Source organism: Scyliorhinus torazame, chromosome 10 (genome assembly GCF_047496885.1).
Source record: "Scyliorhinus torazame isolate Kashiwa2021f chromosome 10, sScyTor2.1, whole genome shotgun sequence".
NCBI classification, from domain to species: Eukaryota; Metazoa; Chordata; class Chondrichthyes; order Carcharhiniformes; family Scyliorhinidae; genus Scyliorhinus; species Scyliorhinus torazame.
The window spans coordinates 26,849,311-26,874,353 of record NC_092716.1 but is presented as its reverse complement, the minus strand read 5'-3'; the positions used below and the strand labels follow the sequence as shown (position 1 = coordinate 26,874,353).

General features: G+C 45.2%; 1 protein-coding gene across 2 annotated transcripts in view; it reads left to right on the top strand.

Annotated features, from left to right (window-relative positions):
- Positions 1 to 12,606, top strand: part of LOC140430420 (hepatocyte nuclear factor 4-beta-like) — a 122,811-nt gene extending 110,205 nt beyond the window's left edge. For both annotated transcript variants that reach the window (XM_072517892.1, XM_072517893.1), the window contains exons 8-10: positions 128 to 364; positions 9,212 to 9,325; positions 10,419 to 12,606. In XM_072517892.1, the coding sequence (XP_072373993.1) occupies positions 128 to 364; positions 9,212 to 9,325; positions 10,419 to 10,558 (491 nt within the window). In that variant the 3' untranslated portion in view covers positions 10,559 to 12,606. The remainder of the gene's footprint in view (positions 1 to 127; positions 365 to 9,211; positions 9,326 to 10,418) is intronic.
- Positions 12,607 to 25,043: the final 12,437 nt, after the last annotated feature.

Here is a 25,043-nt window from a genome sequence, read left to right as displayed (position 1 = left end):
TCATTTGGCGAGCCAGTAGACACGATGGGCCAAATGGCTTCCTTGTGCACCGCAACAATTCTCTGATACCACAAACGTGTTATGGTCTGAAGGGAAACATTTGTTTACTGTGACTTTTCTATTGTAGATTGCAGGGGTGTGAGTGATTCGGCAAAGATCAAAAACATGCGATTCCAAGTGCAAGTCAACCTGGAGGATTACATCAATGACCGGCAATATGACTCGCGTGGACGGTTTGGTGATATTCTACTGCTTCTTCCATCGCTGCAGAGCATCACGTGGCAGATGATTGAGCAGATTCAGTTTGCCAGACTCTTCGGAGTGGCAAGAATTGATAACCTGTTGCAGGAAATGCTTCTGGGAGGTGAGAAACAGCTTTTTATGTTTCAGTAACAGACCGTTAGCAAGACCATGGCTCGACATTCACCTCGTTGCTTTGACTTACAGGTCAGAGGAATCTGTTTAATTTACTTTCCTGTAGAATTGATTAGGTAGGCCTCGTATAGGACCATAAAGATCATAAGATACAGGAGCAGAATTAGGCCACTCGGCCCATCGAGTCTACTCTGCTATTCAATCATGGCTGATATTTTTCTCATCCCCATTTGCCTGCCTTCTCCCCATAACCCCCGATCCCCTTATTAATCAAGAACCTATCCATCTCTGTCTTAAAGACACTCAGTGATTTGCCTTCCACAGCCTTCTGCAGCAAGGAGTTCCACAGATTCACCACCCTCTGGCTGAAGAAATTCCTCCTCATCTCTGTTTTAAAGGATCGTCCCTTTAGTCTGAGATTGTGTCCTCTGGTTCTAAGTTTTTCCTACAAGTGGAAACATCCTCTCCACATCCACTCTATCTCGGCCTCACAGTACCTGTAAGTTTCAATAAGACCCCTCCTCATCCTTCTGTACTCCACCGAGTATAGACCTAGAGTCCTCAACCGTTCCTCATACGACAAGTTCTTCATTCCAGGGATCATTCGTGTGAACCTCCTCTGGACCCTTTCCAAGACCAGCACATCCTTCCTTAGATACGGGGCCCGAAACAGCTCACAAAACTCCAAATGGGTCTGACCAGAGCCTTATACAGCCTCAGAAGTACATCCCTGGTGTTGTATTCTAGCCCTTTTGACATGAATGCTAACATTGCATTTGCCTTCCTAACTGCCAACTGAACCTACACGTTAACCATAAGAGAATCGTGAACAAGGCCTCCCAAGTCCCTTTGTGCATCTGATTTCCTAAGCATTTCCCCATTTAGAAAATAGTCTATGCCTCCATTCTTCCTTCCAAAGTGCATAACCTCACATTTTTCCACATTGTATTCCATCTGCCACTTCTTTGCTCACCCTCCTAGCCTATCCAAATCCTTCTGCAGCCCCCCTGCTTCCTCAATACTACCTGTCCCTCTACAGATCTTTGTATAATCTGCAAACTTAGCAACAGTGCCTTCAGTTCCTCCTTCCAGATCATTAATGTATATTGTGAAAAGTTGTGGTCCCAGCACAGACCCCTGAGGCACACCACTAGTCACTGGCTGCCATCCTGAAATAGATCCCTTTATTCCCACTCTCTGCCTTCTGCCAGTCAGCCAATCCTCTATCCATGCCAGAATCATACCCTTAACACCATGGGCTCTTAACTTATTTAACAGTCTCCGATGTGGCACCTTGTCAAAGGCCTTCTGGAAATCTAAATAAACCACTTCCACTGGTTCTCCTTTGTCTAACTTCCTTGTTACCTCCTCAAATAACTCTAATGGATTTGTCAGACATGACCTCCCTTTGACAAAGCCGTGTTGAGAATCTTACCAATGACCAAAGTCAGGCTAACCGGCCTATACTTTCCCATCTTCTGCCTCCCTCCCTCCTTAAAGAGCGATGTTACATTAGCCACTTTCCAGTCCTCTGGGACCGTTCCTGCCTCCAGTGATTCCTGAAAGATCACCACCAATGCCTCCACAATCTCCTCAGCTAACCCTGGGGTGTAGTCGATCCGGTCCAGGTGATTTACCCACCTTCAAACCTTTCAGTTTCCCCAGAACCTTCTCCTTAGTGATGGCCACTGCACTCACCTCTGCCCCCTGATTCTCCTGGAGCTCTGGCACCCCACTGGTATCTTCCACCATAAAGACCGATGCAAAGTAACTATTCAGTTCATTTGCCATTTCTTTGTTTGCTATTATTACTTCTCCAGCCACATTTTCAGTGGTCCAATGTCTATTTTTTCCTCTCTCTTACCTTTTATATATTGAAAAAAACTCTTCCTATCTTCCTTTATATTATTAGCTGGCTTGCACTCATATTTCATCTTCTCCCCCGTTATTGCTTTTTTAGTTGTCCTGTGCTCGCTTTTAAAGGCTTCCCAATCCTCTGGCTTCCCATTAATCCTCCCCACTTTGCATGCTTTTTCTTTTGCTTTTATGCTGTCCTTGACTTCCCTCATCAACCACAAATGCTTTGTCCTTCCCTTAGCATGTTTCCTCCTCCTTGGGATGAATTTCTGTTGTGCCTCCCGAATAACCCCCCAAAACTCCTGCCATTGCTGTTCCACTGTCTTCCCTGCTGGGCTCCTTTTCCAAACAACTCTGGCCAGCTCCTCCCTCATGTCTTTGTAGGTCCCTTATTTAATTGTAATACCATTACATCTGACTCCAGCTTCTCCCTCTCAAACTGCAGGGTAAATTCTATCGTATTGTGGTCACTGCTCACGAAGGGTTCCTTCACCTCAATTTAAAATGTTAGTATGAAAAATGTGACTGAAATTTGTAACACCCAGGAAAAAAATGGTTTTAATATAATAGATGGATAGTGATATGATTAAAAAGAGGTAGGAATATTGGGAGTGGGTGCCTTGAGAATTTAAACTTTTCACTTCTGAGAGCTGTGTTTAAATCCAGCCCAGGCTGATGGGAAGAGAGCTACATCGTCGTGTTAAGAGGGGTTCTGCAGTCCAACATTATGATTTTTAAAGAATACTGGGGACTGGAAATTTTTATTTACTAGACTGTGTTAACATAACCCAAATTTCTGGGTGAATTCATATCCACACTGCCTGCTATACAAGGCAAGGATAAATTGTGATCCAAAAACATCTGTTAGATATAACTGAAATGAAACTTTAATCGGGAACATCTTTGAAACGCTCCTCTTAAAGATAATTTGACTTCATTGAATCTCAAGTTCCCTTAAGCAAATTAAGCTAACACTGTTAACACATTCCTCAGTACAATTACTAGATCTTTCCTGTATTTGGTAAGAGTATATTGAGCAAAGTATAAAGCAGAAGTGAAAAATAATTGCTGTGAAACAGGATAATCAGTTCTGTGAAGAAATGGTATATATTTTTCTGTACAGAGAACATGATTCTCCGGCCTCGTAGCGCTCTCACTCGAACGAAACGAGGCCGGTGAATAGCGGGAGAGGCAGGAAATGAGAACCGCACCACGTGCCAAACAGTTTGCGATGCAACCGGCATGCTCCCGAAGGCGAAATCGGGATCTGACCGTCGCATGGCGAGAAACCAATTATCACCACTTAAGCCCAATTTCCATTCCATTAATGAGAGCACCCCTTATACAACAGCCTCCCATCATTCAGCGGCCTCCCCAGCAAGTGCTCACGCTGGCACCGATTAGTATTCCTTTTGAAAAATGTGAACCTGACGGCAGGGCTTCTATGGGGAGCCGAGGAGGTGAGTAGCCATCTTTGCTCACAGGCAAAGAACCCGGGGTAGATGGGTTTACCACCTTCATGCTCGGCAGGGGTTAGGCGACCCTCGCCTAGGGATAGGGGACCCTCCATAGGGATGGGCCACCATGGGGGGTGGGGGGGGCACTGGCAGGGCATCCAGCATGCCAATCCTGCATCGTATGTACCCATTCCGGCGGCAACCCTTGTCCCTGCTCTTCTGCTCCACCGACCACCCATAATCCCTACAGACGACCAAGGCCTCTGGCCGTACGGCTGAAGGCTATTGCTCATAGCGAATTCACAATCATGGTTAAGTGAGCACTTCACACAGCCCAAGTGGATTCCCGTGGGTAGGCGGGGTATGTAGCATGTGGGTGTCAATGCCGAGCACCCCAATCACACCTAGGTGCCTGGGCACTGTGCCTTAACACTGCGGGAGGCAACACCACACTCGCAGCAGCCAACATCCGAACATCCAGCGGATGGGACACAGCTCCGGGGTCATGTCCATGGCGTGAGGGTGGGTGAGTGCCACAGGGAGGGGGAGTTGCCTGGAGAAATGGGCCAATGGTTCGGAGGTCAACTTGCATTGCAGAAGAAAGTGACAGAGGCTTCATACTAGTTGTGTGCAAAGGTGTTTAATGTGCGGGTTGGCGCCCAGCACCCCCACCTCCCGCTCCGTGCCCATAGGGCCCTGGGGTTCGCCTTGGAACGGAGGAGCAGCTGGTTCGAGCCCCGGCTGCCCCTGCAACATCTGGCTCTGCCAACCCTGGTGGTTCCCCATGGTCCACACCATGGTGTAGAATGCCCTCGGTGATGCTCCTCAGTGATTGGGCCATACTCTGCAGTGCCTCAGCCATGCCCGCCTGCGACTGGGACAAGCTCCGCAGCGCCACGGCCCTTCCCAAGCGGGACATATCCCACAGTACATGTCATCAAGGTCAGCCTGGTACTGGGTCACATCCCCCAGTGAGTCGGACATTCTGCCGAGACCCTCAGCCATGGCTGTTACCGACTGCGTGACGCCTTGAACATCTTTTTTTTTTCTCTTTTAAAAAAAAAAAAATTTAGCGTACCCAATTATTTTTTTTTTCCCAATTAAGGGGCAATTTAGCGTGGCCAATCCACCTACCCTGCATCTTTGGGTTGTGGGGGTGAAACCCATGCAGACACGGGGAGAATGTGCAAACTCCACACGGACATTGACCCAGAGCCGGTATTCGAACCTGGGCCCTCAGCGACGTAGTCCCAGTGGTAACAACTGCGCCATTTGAACATCTTCACTAATGGTGCCAACAGTGTCCACCAGACTGTTCACTACGTTCACCACCCTAGCAGTGTTGGTCTCGGTGCCACGAATTGCTGGCGGCATCTCCTGCGCCCATAGCCACTGGGACTCCTCCAATCGGCTATAGATCTGCTGGAGTGTCGCCAACATCTCCCTCTGAATGATCCAGCCATCCCCTAACGTCTTCATCAGCTCCGGGATAGCCTGTTTCAATGGCTCAGCATCAGGCTGGGACCGGCTGGGTACTGGGATCCAGCAGACCTCAGACTGCTGTCTCGATTGGGGGTTACTGCCTCCACCTGATGTCCATCAGCAGCAGTGTGGTGCTCACCAGATTGTGCCCCAGAAGCCTGACCACTAACATTTCCCACCGAGGTGTGTGTATCTGCGCTGGTGGAGGGTGGGGATGACAGCTGTGATGCCTTGATTGTGCCTTCCTCAGAGCTCTCCTCTGAGGTGTTCTCCTGGGAGGCTGGAGAGGGGGCCGCCCGGGATGGGCCGGCACTGTCAGCTGGAAGACCTGCAGGAGAATGGACATGTGGTCAGTGAGAGGGATGGGTCAGTCAGTAAGGCAATAATATCTCACGTTTAACAGGCCCTCCAGGTGGGGCCCGGTGGTCCCTCACGTCAGCGGCATCCGCCAGCCTCCGCGTTGGTGACCGCTTTGGCCTCGGCCACCGTCGTCACCTCCAGTGCCCACTCCTCGAGGGTAGTGAGGATTCTTATGTCCGGCACACCACCTCCACTCTGGGCCCTTTCTTGATGGTTGTGGGAGAGCTTTTCCTGAGGCGACACAGAGAGGCCATCGTTAGCCACATGTATAGTTCACAGTAGTGGGAGGGGTGAGGTGTGAAGGTAGGGTTGGGGGGTTGAAGGGAGAGGAGAGTGGAGGGGGGGTTGAAGGGAGAGGAGAGTGGAGGGAGGGTTGGGGGCTCGCATGGAGAGTTGGGGGGTAGACGCTCGCGTGGGGGCGGAAAGGTCTTGGGGCGTGGGTCTTGGTGTCTACTCACTCGTTGACCTTTTTCCGGCACTGGCTGCCAGTCTTCCTGGTCAAACTCACGGCGCTCACAGTCATCGCCACCTCATCCCAGATGGCACTGGCTGCCCTGTGTCTGACCCTCCGGGACCCTCCAGGGAACAGGACATCCCTCCTGGCCTCCACTGTGTCTGGCAGCCTCCCCAGATCTGCATCCCTGCATCTTGGGGCTGGTCTCCTGGGCGTCATTGTTACGAGCTGGCTGGGGTTGGCTGAGCAAGTGCTGCTTAATTGCTGCTCGACCTTGGTAGTTTGGGGGGCTGCCGAGCGCAGTCCTGATGAATCAGCTAATGAGGCTTAATTTGCGGCGAAAAGCCCAGGATGCCTCGTTGAGTGGACCAATTAACGTTGAATATCGTTGCCAGCCTCGCTGGACCGAGCGCCGGGAAGATAGCAGCAATTCCCGCTCGCTACAACACTTCGAAATCTTTCTAGAGAATCGCGCCCAGAATCTTGTCCAGTACCAAAACTCAAAATGAAAAATAAGCAGAGCAGAAATTGAAGGACAGAATAAGATGCACAGTATTTCCTCTGAATTAAATCGTATGAGGTTACTTTCACTTAGAATCATAGAGTGCAGAAAGAGGCCATTCGGCCCATCAAGTCCACGCCGACCCTGTGAAGGAGCAGCACACCCAGGCCCACACCCCGTCCTATCCAGAAGGCAGAATGAGACTCTTGGGTGGTAGTTAATTGTCTGCTCAAGGGCCTCAATCAGCCTAAGGATGGGCAGGTTGCCTGATGCCTTCCTGTAATTTGGCGCACAGGTCAGAGGTGGGGGCGGGAGGACTGAGGGCTGGCAAGCTGCTTTATTTCACATGCCCCCTTGCCTGCCGCCTTCACAAACACTGGTGGGCTGTCCATAAAAAGCTCCCATAACACCCGCATAATGGACTAAGTTACATACAAGTTGGAAATTAAAATGTTAACTGATATTTGTAAGCCTGCAAGGACAGAGAAATTTTCTTTTATAGTTTTCCAGCCATTAGTTGGCCACTTACTGTGCACTGCGCACTATCTCAATGCAATATTTTTCAGATACTTTTATTTATAACTTGGTACACAATGTTCAGATGGTAGAATTAATCTGTCAGATTGCTCCATGTGTCCTGTTGCAGTTTACCTGATGGTGCTAAGATTGCGCCACAACGGTTAAAACAAATGTTCTGCTTCTCCACACAGGCAGCTCTAAACTTGATGAGCACAAAATTAACCAGCCAAAAGAACTATTTGTACAAGGACAGCACTGTAAACCGATTATGTCCATTTAGTTAATCCATACTTACATTAGCTATTCCAGGTACCTGCAGCGGACCTGAAGAGCTGAACAATGTCGGCACACCAGAATAACGTCAATGCAGTGCCATTAAATCCCTATAATACCCCCTGGCCGGATGGATACATAAATCAATTGTTTAAAGGCACATTCTATCGTCACTCGCTGAGAGTTTCCAATTCCAGGCAAATTGATAGGCTGACGATTTTACTTGCTTTGAATCCGAGTTTTATTGAAGAGTTAATTGCAGCGTAGGATAAAGACCATCAACATAGACAGGCTATCGGGCATTTCCTGAGACCATTCCGGGTATGCTACCCAGATTCCTGGGCTGTACACCAGTGATTGAGGCTCATCACTGGCAGCATAAACCCGGAAGATTCCACCCCCCCCCCAACAAAATCTAATGTCTTCATGCAATAAACTGTTTCATTCTGAAATAAATAACGATATGAGCAACAGTAATGTTAAGCGATGGCTAAAGTTACTCCAGATGTTTTAATCATGCTGTCCCCTCAGTGGTTCCGGAGATATTTATCGCGTTTATATCAGATTTTGGAATCCTTCCTCTCCTTTTCTGTTCCCTTTGCCTCTCTTTTTTTTCTCATGTTTTTTCAATCTTCTTTTTGCCTCTTCTCTTCTCACTGACCAGTGTGATTCCTTCCATTGCTGCCACCGCTCTCCGATACCTCACCAAACTGTTGCTCACGCATCTGCACAAGCTAATTAGCTGTGGAGGATATTACAGCCAAGTCCATTCCGCCCGACAGCCACACCCCACTCTTCTCTCTTTCCGACTGTCACTGTCAAGGGGCAACACACCCTGTCCAATCTCCTTTTCTAGCCCAGGTCGACTCAATCCAAGTGTTGCGTCTCTACGGTGATCGCAGCTGAGATCAAACGAACTCAGTAAAGGTTAGAGATTCAATCTGGCAGAGATCTGTTCTTGATTTGTGCAACTCAGCTAAACACACTCCCTTACCCCATTGACGCAGCAGTTGGTCCTTTCCATCATATAATTGAAACTGGACTACTCTGGAGGTATGTGGCAACTCGGGTCATTTAGCCTGATGCTGCTCAGAGTAAGCTCAAGTACTGTCTAATTTCAGGGCTACAAATTTTCCATTTGTTTTTCTTAAATTCATAATGGATGAATCGTTTAAAATAAAGTAAAACATATGTGGCTAGAACCCTCATTTCCTCAGTTGTCTTTTGAATTCTCCACCTGTAAACCTACCCATCCGTAAAACTGGCTCCGCCCCCGAGTTAAGACGCCTCGTCTAGGAGTTTTCTATATTTGCACTTAAAGCTCCTTCAGAATTATGACCAGGTTTTCGGAGACGCAACAGGAAACAACCCTTTCTAAAGTTTTATTGCAGTTGTTTGAGCTTTTTAAAAGACACCCTCAATGAGATCTGTTTTGTATTTTCGCAGGAACGAGCACCTAAAAATTGACTTTTATTGTATTACGTTCTGTTATCTAACATGGGAACATAGGAACACAGGATCTAGGAGCAGCAGTAGGCAATTCAGCCCTTCGAGCCTGCTCCGTCATTCAATCAGATCATGGCTGATCTTTTCCTGGTCTCAAATCCACCCCCCCACCTGTTGCCCATATCCCTTTAACCTGTATTTAAAATAAAAAATGTAACTATCTCTTTCTTGAAACCATTTAATGACTCGGATTCCACTGCACTATGGGGTAGCGAGTTTCACAAATTCATCACATTCTGCGAGAAGTAGTTCCTCTTCATCTCAGTTCTAAATCTACCACCTCTTAACCTTGGTCCGTGACCTCTCGTTCCAGCTTTCTCCATAAGGGGGAACATTTGGTCTACGTTTACTTTAATAAGCCAATGTTGCAGCCTAGCTTCTTTCTTTTACAAAGTTTTTTTCTCTGCATCCTTCATCTTTCCGCAGGATCCACAACTGAGTTAACACAGTACCCACATTCTGGTTTAGTTCACAGTCCGTTAGGTGGCCATACAGTGATGCCAGCTGGTGTGTCCTCGGCAATCCATCATGTTTCAATCTGTAAGTTTCCTAACGTGAGTTTGCCTGAAACTACACTTTACAAGAAAATTGCTTTAAAAGTCCTATTTTTAAGGGTGCCTAGAGCTCTTGCCTGTACCATTAATGCTCATTTTAAATTATGCTGCAGTTCAGTTTCATTGATAATTTGGGCCAGATATTGCTTATATTTTTGTTATTTAGTCCTTCGAGGCAAAGGTGACCATGTTCATCATGTTAAATATTTTGTAGGGTTCCGGTGGGTACGTAGGTGACTGCTAATATTTTTATTTGTAATATAAATAACCTTTATTGTCACAAGTAGGCTTACATTAACACTGCAATGAAGTTACTGTGAAAAGCCCCTGGTCGCCACATTCCGCGCCTGTTCGGGTACACAGAGGGAGAATTCTGAATTCACAGCTGGTACGGGAATTGAACCCACGCTGCTGGCCTTGTTCTGCATCACAAACCAGCTGTCTAGCCCACTGAGCTAATCCAGCCCTGTATTTGTATGACAATTAAAGATTTTCTATACTTGAACACTTTTGATAGTCACTTGGTAGGAGAGAACATGAATATTGCTGAAAAAGAGACATGCTGTTGAAGCTCATCATCTTGCACTTATTAGGACAGGTGCAAGAATGTTAAATTTCAAAGGAAGTAACATTTTATACAGCATAAGAAATGGGTACTGATTGGTTGGCAAATTGACTCTGGTTGAGGCCATTGCCACAGTTAATGCGCCAGGGAGCTGTTGTCACCCAGCTTTTATTTAATTCAAAAATGGAGCAATGTCTGGATATTTTCCTTTTGCCTGCAGAGGACAACTCCCTGCCTATGAATAGTCACTTCCAGCAAGCTTAAGTGAGCTTGACTGATAATGTTAAATTGGTTGTTAGTGTGATTCTCAACGTCCTCAGGGTTGTTCAGCAAGTTCTGGCCAATTGCATCACACCTCTTCCAAGCATGGTTGGCTGAGTACAGTCAATACTTTTTTTTGAGCTTGCAGGGCGTTTTTCTTAGTTAAATCATTCTAGAGCGAGAAGTCCATTGTTCTGTAGGTTTAAAGATTTATGGTAACACTTCGATCTGAAAATGTTCATGTTTCTTGCAGCATCACCAGAGACTCCACTTTCATCCCCATCTTCTGGCTCTGGAAATGAGGAGTATAAACTGCATCCTGCTGTCCAAATCCAGACTCCGTCTGCACGCATCCTGCCTCAAACCATCATTCCCAAGCAGGAGATATTATAAAGAAAATCAATGTAATTTCACTATGTCCCTGTGCAACCTGTGCAAAAATAAAATAACAACTTGCTGCAAGCATTTGTGCAAAAACACTACTGCCATTTAATATGTCAAAGCAAAATAGAAATGTTTTATTTGTTGTGGGTATCGCTGGTTAAGGCAGCATTTATTGCCCGTACCTAATTGCCCTTGCACACCTAATTGCCCTTGTGAAGGTGCTGGTGAGCCGCCTTCTTGAACCGCTGTAGTGGTGTAGATGCACTCTTAATGCTCTTAGGAATGTGTTTTTTGAGCTGTTGTATCTAGTGTGATTGCAAAGAGAATAATTAAGAGTCAGGTATATGTTTAGAAGTCACAAACATGCAACAAAGCTGAATAAGTTTATACATTATTTGCCTTGAATTTCCTCCATATTTGCACCAAGACACACGCAACAGGGCATGATAACAGAATTTGGGGTGTGATTTACATTCAGAACTACAATACACTCAAACCTCCTCAAGTTTTACAGCTATCTTTTGATCTCTCAGCCTCAATAATGTCCATTGGCTCTGCCTCCAAGTTAAAGAACCTCATCTATGAGTTTCCTATAGCTGCACTTGAAGCTCCTTCAAAATTACAACTAGATTTTCTGAGGTGCAGCAGAAGACTAACTTCTCTGAAGCTTTATTGTAATTGTTTGACGGTTTCAAAACGTATCCTCACCGAGATCGGTTTTGTGTTTGCTTTTTGTTTGCTACCTTTTCCTGGCAGGCCACGTGAAAAATTTAAAAGCTTTCCCAGTTGCATGTTCCTATGTGTCTAATGTGCATGAATGAGTTGGATTAAATGAGTTGAAATTTGAATTTTCCAAATGTGTAAGGAATCTATGGTGCGAGTTCTATACTTTCCCAGCCAATGACACCAGTTTTTACCATTTTCACATTCGGCCATTTTCTCATGGGATTGGCTGGAAATTTGCATGTAACTTAGCGGCGCAGAATGGGCGCCTTTTTGGGTCTACCTTCTGGATGTGATCATGAAGTAAATTCCAGGCCATTGTAATGTACTGTTCAGAAAATCTAAAAATTGAGAGTTTCTATAATATGTTTAGAAAGAGTGTTGTACATCATGTCACTGACATTGTTCAATTTGCCCAAGAGTTTTTAGCAATTTTATGTCTCCTCATTAATATATTTCCATGATTTGTTGATTAAAATGAAAATTGAAAAGCACTTTGTACATAAATCATGCTCAAATCCCACCACGGAAGATGGGGGACTTTAAATTCAATAAATAACTGGAATTGAAAGTCGAATGATGACCATGAAAAACATTGTCGATTGTCGTGAAAACCCATCTGGTTCAGTGTTGTCTGTCAGGGAAGGAAATCTGCCATCCTCACCTGGTCTGGTCTACATGCGACTCCAGATCCACAGCAATGTGGTTGGCTCTTAAATGCCCTCTCAGTTGTATCAAACTGCTCAGCCACTGTGGGTGTACCTCCACCACTGCAGCGGGTTCAAGAAGGCAGCTCATCACCACCTTCTCAAGGGCAATGAGGAGGGGTAATAAATATCCTAGTCAGTAAACCCCACATCCCATGAATGAATTTTTAAAAAAACACTGTTTTACAGAGCACAGGGTCAGGACTGAACAATTTCATTAAGGACTACCTTGGGCCCTCTGGATGGCTCGGCTACTTAAGGATATGAGCAGCACTGTTTCATAGACCAGGAACACCTTACGATCAAATAGCCTCGCTTCGCTCACCGGTATAAAACGTTGGGCAGGTTATTGGACAATGAAGAGCATCCATGACATTTTACCCCAACAAGACGTCAGAAAGTACAGGAAAAGTACAGAGAAAAGAGGATTACGAAAGAAGAAAGCGAATTTATGACACAAAGGAGAAAAACCTTCACTGATTAGTAAATTGAATAGCCTAGTTAAAAGGCAACCTGCACAGAAGAGCCTATTTTGTATTGCACCCACAGAGGGGGAGCGTCCGGATCATGCTGTTTTCTAGCAAGCAATTGTAATTACTTAATAAATTTGGAGTGACTTTATCACAATTTTTAGTCTGGATTTAAGTTATAGTCTCACTTCACCTAATATTCCTATAAAAACAAAATATTGCATGAGTCGTAATGGGAAACAAATTCAAGCTGAACTCTTTATTTAAATCTTTACTTAGCAAACTCTGAATTTAATCAATCGTGATGCCGTGACCAGGTGATATATGCTGCAATAGCTCCCCTCTCTTCCCACTTCTCAGTTGAATGCAACATAAGGAAACAGTGTTGATTGTCCTTAACACCGATAGGTAGGAAATAACAGAAACACTCCAACTCACTCACACATGTATTCAAGAGACTCAAACACGTGCACACACACGCACACACACAGAAAGAGGGAGGACAGGTTAGATTGTTAAAGAGTGTCCAAAGGAAAGCCAATTATATACAAACTCTACCTAAAATAGTATAAATGGAAATATCTAATACGAATCCTGTTAAATTGATGTGTTGGCTTCAGCCAATTATTTTTTTCAGATTCAACATAGAGATGATTTAAAGTCTTTACATATGGATGATCTCTGTCCTTTCATTTTAGGCATTGGAGAGTTTCTTCCCAGTTTAACCCACACTTAGAAATGTTTTCAGCAGTGGGGAGCTGAACCCGCCGGCGAGACCGGTTGCTCAGACATCGGGGCGCCATTTTGTTCGGGTGCCCTGATCTCCAAGTGCACTTGAGGGTCCCCATGCTCCCCACCCATAGGCAATACAACCCCCTGCAGACATGGGCATTACAACCCCCCTCCCCTCAAGTGAGAACACCCTGCTATATGGTTGCTGAGGTCCCCCCCTTTTGAAGTCCCTCCCATCCCCTTTCTCCCCCCCCCTTTCAGGACCCCTCCTTCACCCCCCAACCTTTGAGGCCCCGCCATGTCCACCTTCACCCCTCCAGTCTCATAACTCTGTCACCCCCCCTTTCATGGGCATGGCCCCCTCAGGACCCGATCCTTGGCAGTGCCAGCCTGTCACTGCCTGGGTGGCACCAAAGTGTCCAGGTGCCAGAGAGAGAGCCAGGATACCACTCTGCCCAATGCCCAACCACCCAGTGGTCTCCAATGGTCTGAGAGACCCCCCAGGTGCCGTAATGCCTGGTCCATATTTGTGTCGATCAGTACCAAATGGCACCCTGGCAAAGCCCCCCAGGCACGGCTGGTGAATGCTGGGCTCTGGGTGAATCCGGTGAACGCATATTTAAATTAAATACGTATTTGAACCTCGCGATACATTTCGAGCCCCGCAAATCTTGTGAGAGGCCCTCGCGAGATTCAATGGCCTCATCCCGACACCAAGTCAGGGGCGTCGAGGCTGCTGAATCACACCCCATGTGTTCTCATCTCTCTTTCCCCACTCATGGTCTGTCTGTCTCAGACCCTGGAAAAGAAGATTCTTTTACTTTCATGGACTGTGGGGGTTGGTGGCAAGGCCAGTATTTGTTGCCCATCACTCACTTCCCCTGAACTGAATGGCTTGCTTGGCCATTTCAGAGGGAAGTAAATAGTCAACCACATGGCTGCGGGTCTGGAGTCACATGTAGGTCAGACCAGGTATGGGTGGAAGATTTCCTTCCCTCAGGGCATTAGTGAACTAGATGGGTTTTTACAGCAATCAATGATGGTTTCTTGGTCACCATTACTGAGACTAGCTTGCAATTTCAGGACAGGAAGAGAGTAAAACTACGCGAGAAGACATCCAGCACATCTCCTGACTTCATCGCGCACTCTTGTGATATTTCAGTCAGCGAAATTCTGTAAACGTTCGGCCATTTTAAGAACTGCTGGTTAGGTCACTTCAGAATACAGTTGTCCATCTTGTTGAAACCTATCCTGTGGTTTCAGACAACTCAATAAATAAAGTAATTTTTAACATAAAGCATGCTTTTATAACAATGATAACCTTATTCGGAACATTGAGATTTGAGTTCCTCCTCATAACAAAATTGAGCAGCATCAAGCAACAGGCAACAGCTGAAAACGTTTGATAAAAATGGTTTGTGCATTGAAGATTTTTATTTTGAAAGCAGTTTGATTTTTTTAAATGAAAACATTGGCTGAATATGATCACGTACATTGAAAATGTTAAGCCACTTCTACATAAATCCAAACATCTCAATTGTCTGAACTAATGCAAACTTACACTTAAATTTAATCACACACATGCTAAATTACAGTCATTTAAATTTCCATTTGCATTCATTTCTATGGTTGAAAGAATATTTTTTTTTTGAATGGGTAAACCATCAAAATGTAAAATGACAGAAAATTAATATCAGTAATCAACAAACAAACTCACACAGCGCTGCGAACAGCTGCAACATTAAAACTAGTTGGTGATGGTTTACCAGGCTGATTCCTGGGATGGCAGGGCCCTCATATGAGGAGAGACTAAATCGGTTAGGATTATATTCATTGGAGTTTAGAAGAGTGAGAGGGGATCTCATAGCAACTTACAAAATTCTAACCGGATTAGACGGTAGATTCAGAAAGAATGTTCCCGATGGTGGGCCGAGTCCAGAACTAGGGGTCATAGTTTGAGGATATGGGGTAACCATCTTTTAGGACTGAGGTGAGGAAAAACCTCTTCACCCAGAGAGTGGTGAATCTGTGGAATTCACTACCACAGAAAGTGAATGAGGCCAAAACATTGTGTAATTTCAAGAAGAAATTATATATAGTGCCTGGGGCTAATGGGATCAAGTGATATGGGGAGAAGATGGGATCTGTCTGCGCCCCCGTATCATAATGAATGATGGAGTAGGCTTGACTGGCTGAATGGCCGCCTCCTGCTTATATTTTCTATATACATTTCTAAAAGGTAGTGGAGAGGTAGCACAATGCCGGGGACTAACGGAGGTTTCTGGTGTTACAATGTGCAGATAATGTCTCGCGGGTACCGAAAGCAGCCTTGAATATTTATTTCTCAGTATATTAAAAAATGGACTGGAAAAATGCGAGTTCCTTAATTTTGACAATATTTGTAGTGCTGTATATACAGAACAAAGAGCATCTGAAATCACCTCAAACCGAATCATTGAAAAACAGAGCGATGCAATAGGCTGGACAAAGACCTTTTATCTCTAGTGCAGTATGGATTCTGTCTAGGTTTTGCCAATGCAATGATGGAAACTGCTAGTTCTTACCTTTATTACTCCTCTGAATCTGGTCGGAGTGTGTATGTGCGCAGCTAAACATGGAAATTCAGAAACTGCTATCAGTGATCATATACTTTTACATTGGGTGCCCTGATTAAGTTGCCTCCAGATCGCAATCAAATAGAAATCACGGAACAGATTAAATTTGCTCTTTTATGCGGTTAGTCCCACTATAAAACTTTCAAAAGTTGCACCTTGTTCATTGAGGTGAAATTGTTTTTGTCAACCCATGTCCTAAGCTCAGAATTACTGCTAAAGAACTTATTTCACCCAGAAAAGCTAATATATTTGTAAAATGACAAATTTCTCCATTGTGATATAAAAGACATAAAATAGTTTCTACCTGAATCATAAGTCACTTATTTTGCTGCCTGTAAACTTGTCATTTGAAGTGAAACATTTAGTTGCTTGACTTGCTTGATGCATCACTATTGCAGCCTGGAGATTCCCATCGCTTGGCGCCAGATTCAAACTAACATCATGAAAGGGGAAATCCATGCCATAGGGGTTGCTAGGCTTTTGTTGGCAGTTTCCTTCAACGTCAGCGGCGTGTGACATTACTGAGCAGCTGAATGTGAAATCCGGGCCAGTGCTATTTTATCGAGTTTTCTTTTAGTTCAGGGACTGTGGGCATTGCTGGCTGGACCAGCATCTATTGCCCACCCCCAATTGCTTGAACTGAGTGCTAGGTCATTTTAGAGGGCATTTAAAAGACAACTACATTTCTGTGGGTCTGGAGTCACATACAAGCCAGACCAGTTAAGGGCAGATTTCCTTCCCTAAAGGACATTAGTAAACCAGATGGGATGACATGGAAGTCTCTTCTGTTGGTTATAAGATTATTACGGTGAAAGACGTTTAGGCAACCTTACCCCATTACTAATGGTCATAAAGTCACAGGACAAAACTGGCATGCACTGACAATCCCACTCATAGGGTAGAATGTAATGGCGGCATCAAGAGGCAAGTCTGGAGGCAGTTGGGCATCTGACTGGGGAGTAAGAACTCGATACCCCGCCCCACTCTGTCTCCACCAATAAGTCGTGTTTGCTCACTGCCTTACTGGGGCACCCCACATTCAAGTGAACTCCGTGCCTTTGATCGAGGGACGTGGCATAGGGAAGGGGAGGCTTGCTGGGCCACAACCTCCTCCTGCCCTTTCGTCTGACCTCCCGCCCCCTGGCAACCCCAAATCATCATGTCCGTCCTTCCCTCGCTCCCTGTGTCTTGGGCCCTCGCCCTGGGTGCTTTACTGGTAGCAGCCACACTCGTGATGTCACTGTTGCCAATGAAAAGTTGCAGTCCTCTGATTGACTGGTAATTCTCCGGAGAGAGGGGAGGGGTGGTGAGATTGGACTGGGGTGGATTCCCACCCCTGAGGTCCTAATACTGGGGGGAAAGTCCCTGACTGGACACTTAATGCCATTTGGCCTTCCCCAACTGAGATAATATGGAATTCTTCCTGGTTTTCCGACCCAACATTCAATTCCACACACTAAGACAATATGATGGGGTTGAATATGATGTGGAAAAGTTCACACTGGTGCTGCAGAGGGCAGTCTCTAGCAGTTCAGCTCAGTTCTTTAGCTGAGACTGGTTGACAGCTAGTTTTGAACTAGAATCAGCTTGACCTTACCAAAAATAGCTTGATTCTGATGCTGGCCGACAGAATGGGAAAGGTGCTCCGTTTCCCCGCATGGTCTGTATATTACTGAGCGCAATGTTTGGATCAAGGGATAAATCAATGGGGACCAATTTGCACTAATTACATCGGTCCATGTAACAACTCTCGCTGTAGTAGGGGTCATGACAGAGGGGCAGAAAGTTGCGTAAACAGCTCCTTTAATCATGGGAAACTGAACAGTTAATGCAAGGCACCATTATCAACAAAAAGCTAATAATTAGCACTGTAATTGAGGTTGTGCAATTTAAATATAAATCAAATCTGCATATGAGTTCATTGTAACTGATATGGCATTACATTATGAGAGAAGTTGTTTTTAAACTGCAACAGATTTTGAATTATGCAAACTTAATTGGTCGTGTTTTATTATGCAAATGTTAATGCAACTCGAATCAATTGCAAGTGAATTTAGGGTCAGCACTAATAGTTAAGAGCAATTTATTATTGTGCTTCCTCGATTGAACAAAAAAGCAAAAAACTGAAGTACAGGGGAAGGGATTCTCTGAAAATGGGGCTAAGTCCCCACACTGACGGGAAAACAGGCACCAACGGCTCCCCAAGGTGAGGAATTCTCACCTTTGTAGGGGGCTAGGTGGACGGCGGAGGGTTTGGCACCGCTCCAGCTGGCGCCGAAGGGCCGGCGCAAGTTCACGCATGAGCGGAACGGCCAGCATGATCTCGCGCATGGGCGGATCGGCCGGCGTATTTCCGCGCATGCGCAGGGGTTCTCTTCTCACCCCCGGCCCCCGGGCAATATGGCGGAGCCCGACAGGGACCCGGCGCGGAAGAAAGAAGACCCCCCACGGAACAAGCCAGCCCGCAGATCGATAGGCACTGATCGTGGGCCAGGCCACTATGGGGGCCCGGCCCGGGGTCGGATCCCCCCGCACCCCCCCCCCCCCCCCCCCCCCCGAGGACTGCCCCCGCACACTCACCTGCCAGGTCCCGCCAAGCGCGAAGTGAGTAATTCACACCGACGGGACTGGGCAAAACTGGACGGCCGCTCGGCCCATCGGGGTCCGGAGAATCGCCAGGGGGGCCGCTATCAACGGCCCCTGACCGGCGTGGCGGGAATCCCGCCGCCGCCCGAAAAACGGCACTCGAGTATAGGGCGGCCTGCATCGGGGTGGCGGGGCGGGATTTGCGCATCCCCCCGGGGATTCTCTGACCCGGCCGGGGGGGGGTCTGAGAATCCCGGCCCGGGTGTTTCAACATTGGAAAAAGATCGGTGCAGCATCTCTCCATTAAATTACCCTCTTCCAGCCAGGAATATCCGAATGTAAATAACAGATATTAAAGAATTAAAACTCACGCCTGTCATATTTTTGAAAGACTAGCTATCTCATTTCCCATCAAAATAACAAAGTTATTTAAGGAACTGCACCATCAAATGGACAATGGAGTAAATTCTTTTATTTTTAATAAACATTTTATTGAGGTATTTTTGGTACAGGAACAACAACAAAAGATACATGAAACCATAAACATACTGCAAAAACCGTTATACCTTTCGTTCAGGTCCCACCCTTATTACCCCCCTACTCTAACCTAAACTACACCCCCCCCCCCCCATCTGCTGACGATTAATTTTCCGCAAGGAAGTCGACGTATGGTTGCCACCTCCGGCCGAACCCTAACAGTGAACCTCTCAAGACGAACCTAATTTTCTCCATACAGAGAAAACTAGCCATGTCCGATAGCCAGGTCTCCGACTTTGGGGGTTTGGGTCTCTCCATGCCAATAGTATCCGTCTCCGGGCTACCAGGGAAGCAAAGGCCAGAGCATCTGCCTCTTTCTCCTCCTGGATTCCCGGATCTTCCGACACCCCGAAAATCGCCACCTCTGGACCCAGCGTCACCCTTGTTTTTAAAACCTTGGACATGACATCTGCAAACCCCTGCCAAAATCCCCGAAGCTTTGGACATGTCCAAAATATGTGGACATGGTTCGCTGACCCTCCCGCGCATTTTGTGCACCTGTCCTCCACCCCAAAGAATCTGCTCATCCGGGCCACTGTCATGTGAGACAATGGAGTAAATTCTGATTCCCACTCTGATCACTGTGCTGGGCTGTACAATGTCTCCTAGATTAGCACATTTGTGCTAATTGGTGGACCTCTTGTGCTGCATACTGCACCAACTTAATGATTTTGTTCAGTGGCATCATGATACAGACTTGATGTGGAACGAAGTAACAAGAAAAGTAATGAAGTCACAGAACAAAATGATCAATAATTGACAATTCCACTCAGAGTGGCGCTTTGCTGAGTTTGTGTATAAAGTGGAAAAATTAATGCTGGTGCAGCAGACTTAAGATGTTGGTCTCAGTTGTTTTGTTGAGATGCATTAAAGGGAGATGGTGATTCTGTACCTGTGGTAATCACCACTGTTGTACATATTAGAAGATGTGTGGTGAGAACTTGTACTACAGGTACGGGGGTAGTCCCTGCCTGCTGGCTCCGCCCAGTAGGCGGAGTATAAATATGTGTGCTCCCTATACAGCAGCTAATTCGCCAGCTGCTGAAGGAGGCCACACATCTTAGAGCAATAAAGCCTCAGTTATATTCAACTTCGTCTCTGTGCAATTGATCGTGCATCAGTACCCGAATCAGCTTGACCTTACCAAGCATAGATTGATACTGATGCTGGCCAACAGAATGGAGCAGTTGCTCGCCCCACGGACTCTGCATGAGAATGAATGGCAACTGCAGATGGAAAAGCAAATGAAGGGGAATCAATGGCTGAAGAAATCCTAGATGTATTCACCGGCCTTTGAGTGGCATGATGCATGTGAGCCCCAATACGGCTGGGTGCGTGCACCAAAAGTGTTTGGAAACAAGGAGGTCCTGCGGTTCTTAGTAACAGAACCTCATTTAAATAAAGCTTCTCACTTAAATGGCCAGCATGTGGGAGCGAGGAATTTGGTAGCGGTGCCAGGGCAGGAATGCGCAAGGGCTTCTTGAAGAACCTGTAGGGAGCATGCCTGCTTCTCCCAGACAAGGGAGGCACATTTTAAAAGAGGCACATTTTCCCAATTTGCCGTGGCCTCTTCCAGCAGATTGGCATGAATCTGCTCCAGTGTTGGCGACAGTGTGCCACTCTGCCTGATGTGGAGTTAGTATTACATCTTTAACGATGACCATGTTGCAAGATGTGTAGTTTAGGAAATCTTATGAAGATGTTTAGTCTTGCATAGTTCAACAGTAAGTGTTTATTACCACTTATTCTAAAAACATACATACAGCATAAGTTCTAAGTTAGGAGCTGTCTCCATGCTTGCCTCTACACACTTTTCCATTCAGTACAAGTCAGCCCTCTAGACTCAGGTCATCTGGTTCTTTATATCATAGTGTGGGTGGTACTATACCCAGTCCCACTTTAACCCTTTCTATGTCAAACTCTTATACTACAGACTGCACCTACACTTGGCAGCAAATTCATCAAATGCATTATTGCCTGTCACAAGATTTCGGAGACCAGGAGCATGATAGGTTGGAGCCCTGAGCTAGAATTTCCATTCTTTTTTGTCAAGACTGATGCAAAATACTGGACTGGGGATGGGAAGTGTGAGGGGAATCTGGGCTTTCTCACCGTTAATCGTTATGTGACTTCTGGAAAGTGGTATGAATGTGGTTTTAAAAAAATAATCATTCATGGGATGTGGGCATCGTTGGCTGGGCCAGCATTTGTTGCCCATCCCTCATTGCCCTTGAACTGAGTGACTTGCCGTTTCATAGGGCAGTTAAGAGTCAACCACATTGCTGTGGATACGGAGTCACATGTAGTAGATCAGACCAGGTAAGGACGGCAGATTTCCTTCCCTGAAGGAAATTAGCGAATCAGGTGGGTCTTTACAACAATCATCATTAGCCTTTCAAATTTCACTTTCTGCCATGGTGGGATTCAAACCTCAGTGCCCTGGGTCTCTGGATTACGAGTTCAGTGACAAGATAACGGCATCTCTACCTCCCCACAATAAAGCAGAAATTGCCCGCACAGGCAAAAAAAACTTGGCAAGATGATTGGCTCCACTGTTAGCATTTCACTGTCTGCCTCACTATCTACACTCACACATGGAAAATGGCCACAAAAATAAAGATCGCCCGACAAAAGTAAATATATTGTGACTAAAAATCCATTAACTGATTGGATATTTTGAAGCTGTGAAGAGTGAGTATTGCCAGTAAAGCTGTCATATAATATATTTTCCTTTTGGTTATTTGAGACTTTTCTCCAGCAAGGAGAGGACATCATTATTGTTCGAAAGTAGATCTGCTGGCTCTAAGCATATTACCCATTTGACAAGTACCAAAAATGTGCAAAGTGCAGGAAGAGGCAATGCAGTCTACATTTCATTTGCAACGCAGTTTAATGAAAATGTGTAATACAGAATCTAGTCATGATTACCCCTCGCTTCACGTTGACATTCACCAAGTACTAAATCAGACTGTGAAAGGTACAGCATCAGATATTTTTCCCTTTAGAGAGTTTTCCAAATTTGGCAATGTCAGGCAAATTATTTAAGGATGAAGGTAAACATTTACATCAGTCAAGCCGATCAAAAAATCAGCATGCTCCAGCAAAGCATATCTATCAGAGGGAACACTATTGATCTAAAAGCACTCATTCAAAAACATTGAGAATCAAAAACACATTGAATTTAAATAAAGATCTTAAAATATCAATGCTGATTTAGCAATTATATCCAAAGGCTTTTCTCCTTATGTTAGTAACTGATAGAGTGACATTATCAATAAGCATTGTATTTTCAAGAGGGTCAGCTAATTCTGCATAGAGTTATAGGGTGAGAATTTGCTGTCAATACTTGGTGAGGCTAATGATACTGTACAGAAACCTCAGGCGAAGGGTGGATGTACGATTAAACATGAATATTGAGAGGCTTCTGTCCGAGTTGTACCACTCCACTGTTAGCTTTGTAATGTCAGCTTCGCACTGTCTGCCTCGCTATTGAAATGTACTGAATAGCACCTGCAAAGTGAGATGTGGACTAAACTTGGCAGAGAAAATCAAGTATCATCATTTCAAGTCCAGGCATTCTTTTAATGCTGTGATCATTGTTAATTCCTGCAGGTCAACCTCTTCAGCACTGAAAAGCAATGCCTCGGTTTTGAAATTCTTGTCCTTGGTTTCGAACTTTGCCATGGCCTCACCTCTTTCTCCTGCCGCCTCCAGCCCCACCACCTTCTGAGATACCTATCCTGATATAACTCAGGCCACTTGAGCATCCTTTATTTGAATGATTGCACCATTGGCGGCAATGCCTTCATGGTCTCGAGCACGTAATTTCTTCCCCAAGCTTTTCCACCTCTCGACTGCTCTTTCCTTCTTTGAGGTGCTCCTCATAACCTACCTCTTTCACAAGACCTAATATCTCCTTACACGGCTCAGTCTTGTTTTATAATGCTACTACGAAGAACCTTGGGCATTTTCATCATGTTAAAAGTGCTATCTCAATATAAGTACAAGTATGAAGTCACCAAATTGAGTGTTCTTGGAGATTTTAAAAACATAACATTCTTATAGTTATGTTTCCTTCATGGCCCTTCTTCTCTCTCTTAGTCCAAACTTCCTTTATTTCTCTTTCTTTACAACATTGGACATTAAGTCACCCACTTGAATTTACACTTCTTGGAGCTGTTAACTGAACAATCCTTCAATCTGGTTGATAAAAGAGATTGACAGCAGTTTGCCCAGTTCACTCAGGCTCCAGAGGCCATGGTTCCCTCACTGCGATGTTATCAGCTCACGTTCAGCAATCTGTCGTGCAAAACATTTAATGTACAAGGGCAAGTGTAACCAAGAGCAGAAATAATTAGATGTTCTGTTACGGTAAAATCTGGACCATTTTTCCCAGCCTCTGCCACCTGCCCGTCCTCCGGCACCTCCCCAATTATTCAATTGGGCAGTGAGATTAAAAATGAGTCTTCAACTATTTTGCTTCAGATAATTTCACGGTGAAGAATAATTTCCTCAGTCTCAGTGTTATACATTGTAATGGATGTGTTATGGGCCAGGGTTTAGAGAACCCCAAAGTGTATCATGGAGTTCACCTGATCTACAGCTTATACTAGATTGTGGTATGGGGAGCACACGGCCCACTCTCCAGGTGTGGTACAACAAAAATGGAAAAGTATTTTTTAAAGCAAAACAATGTTTATTCTATGAACTCAAGTTACCCTTTTTAAAACATACAGTGAACATCTTAGCAACCATTAATTCAAATACAACCCCAAAGACTACAACACTCAGTAATCCTTAATAAATTCCCAAACAACATCCAGAAGACAAAAGAAACACCTTTTAACAGAAGCACATCAGGTTTACATTCACTACTGAAAACAGTTATAATTCTGAATTCATCAGATGATCAACAGATAGATTTTTCATGGCAGAGAGAAGAACAGTACACCTGCTTTGTCTGGCTTCAACTCCAACACTAAAACAAAACCAAAAAAAAACAACACAGACACACCCAAGCTTTTCTCAAAGTGAAACTAAAAAGCAGAGCCAGAGCTCAGCTCCACTCACACTCTGACATCACTGCAGCCAAACATTTCTGAAAGCGACATTCTCATGACACCTCCCCCCAAGAAACCCCCCCCCCCCATCAACTTCAAGATGTAACTGCTGCCATCTCCCTGTGCACTCTTTGAATATAGCAAGTGTAGGATCTCTTATTTTCTGATAAGAGATGAAGTCCGATGGTAGGTTTAGATTGACTCATTGCAAAATGTTGTTGGTACAAATTCAGATAGAAAATAGATTAAAAGGAATGAAGAAAAAAACCACAGTGCATCGAAGGTCAAGCTTTCTTAAACATGCACGTTATTGGTAACACCCCGCTTTGTTCCCCATTGGTTTAGTAATCCCGAGTTGTGACTCCTGATTGACACTCCAGCTCTACATTTTATACCAGCAATTTGCAGTTTCTGGACTACTGCTTAGCTGCTAATTGGCTCAGTCGCCTCTGCATTTTATGACAGGCATTTACTTACTGCCAGCTGTGCACATTGTCACATTTGTGGTTTGGCTTTGAAAGCCGATCTGTCACTCTGAAGATTCAATATTTGCCCACATACAGGACTTACAGAGCTGAGGCTGTGGTCATCTGAATACTACTTACTATTCTGCAGGCAAATACCATAGAATCACCTTGTTGTACCTGGAAGCAGTTGTTTCTGTGTCTTTAAGAGCCACAGCTGGAATTCCTTTTTAAAAAATAAATTTAGAGTACACAATTCATTTTTTTTTCAATTAAGGGACAATTTAGTATGACCAATCCACCTAGCCTGCACATCTTTGGTTTGTGGGGGCGAAACCCACGCAAAACACGGGGAGAATGTGCAAACTCCACAAGGACAGTGACCCAGAGCCGGGATCGAACCTGGGACCGCAGCGCCACAGCTGGAATTCCTGAAGTTCTCTTCAGGTCATATTGCTGCATTTGGCATCCAAGAAGCCAATATGAGCTTGAACTGCGCACCACACTTTGAAACATTCAAGAAAATCAGTCGTGATTAGCAAGCTTCTTTCCAGGGTGGCATGACTCTTTGCTTGCTCTTCCGTGATTGCCTATGCTTTT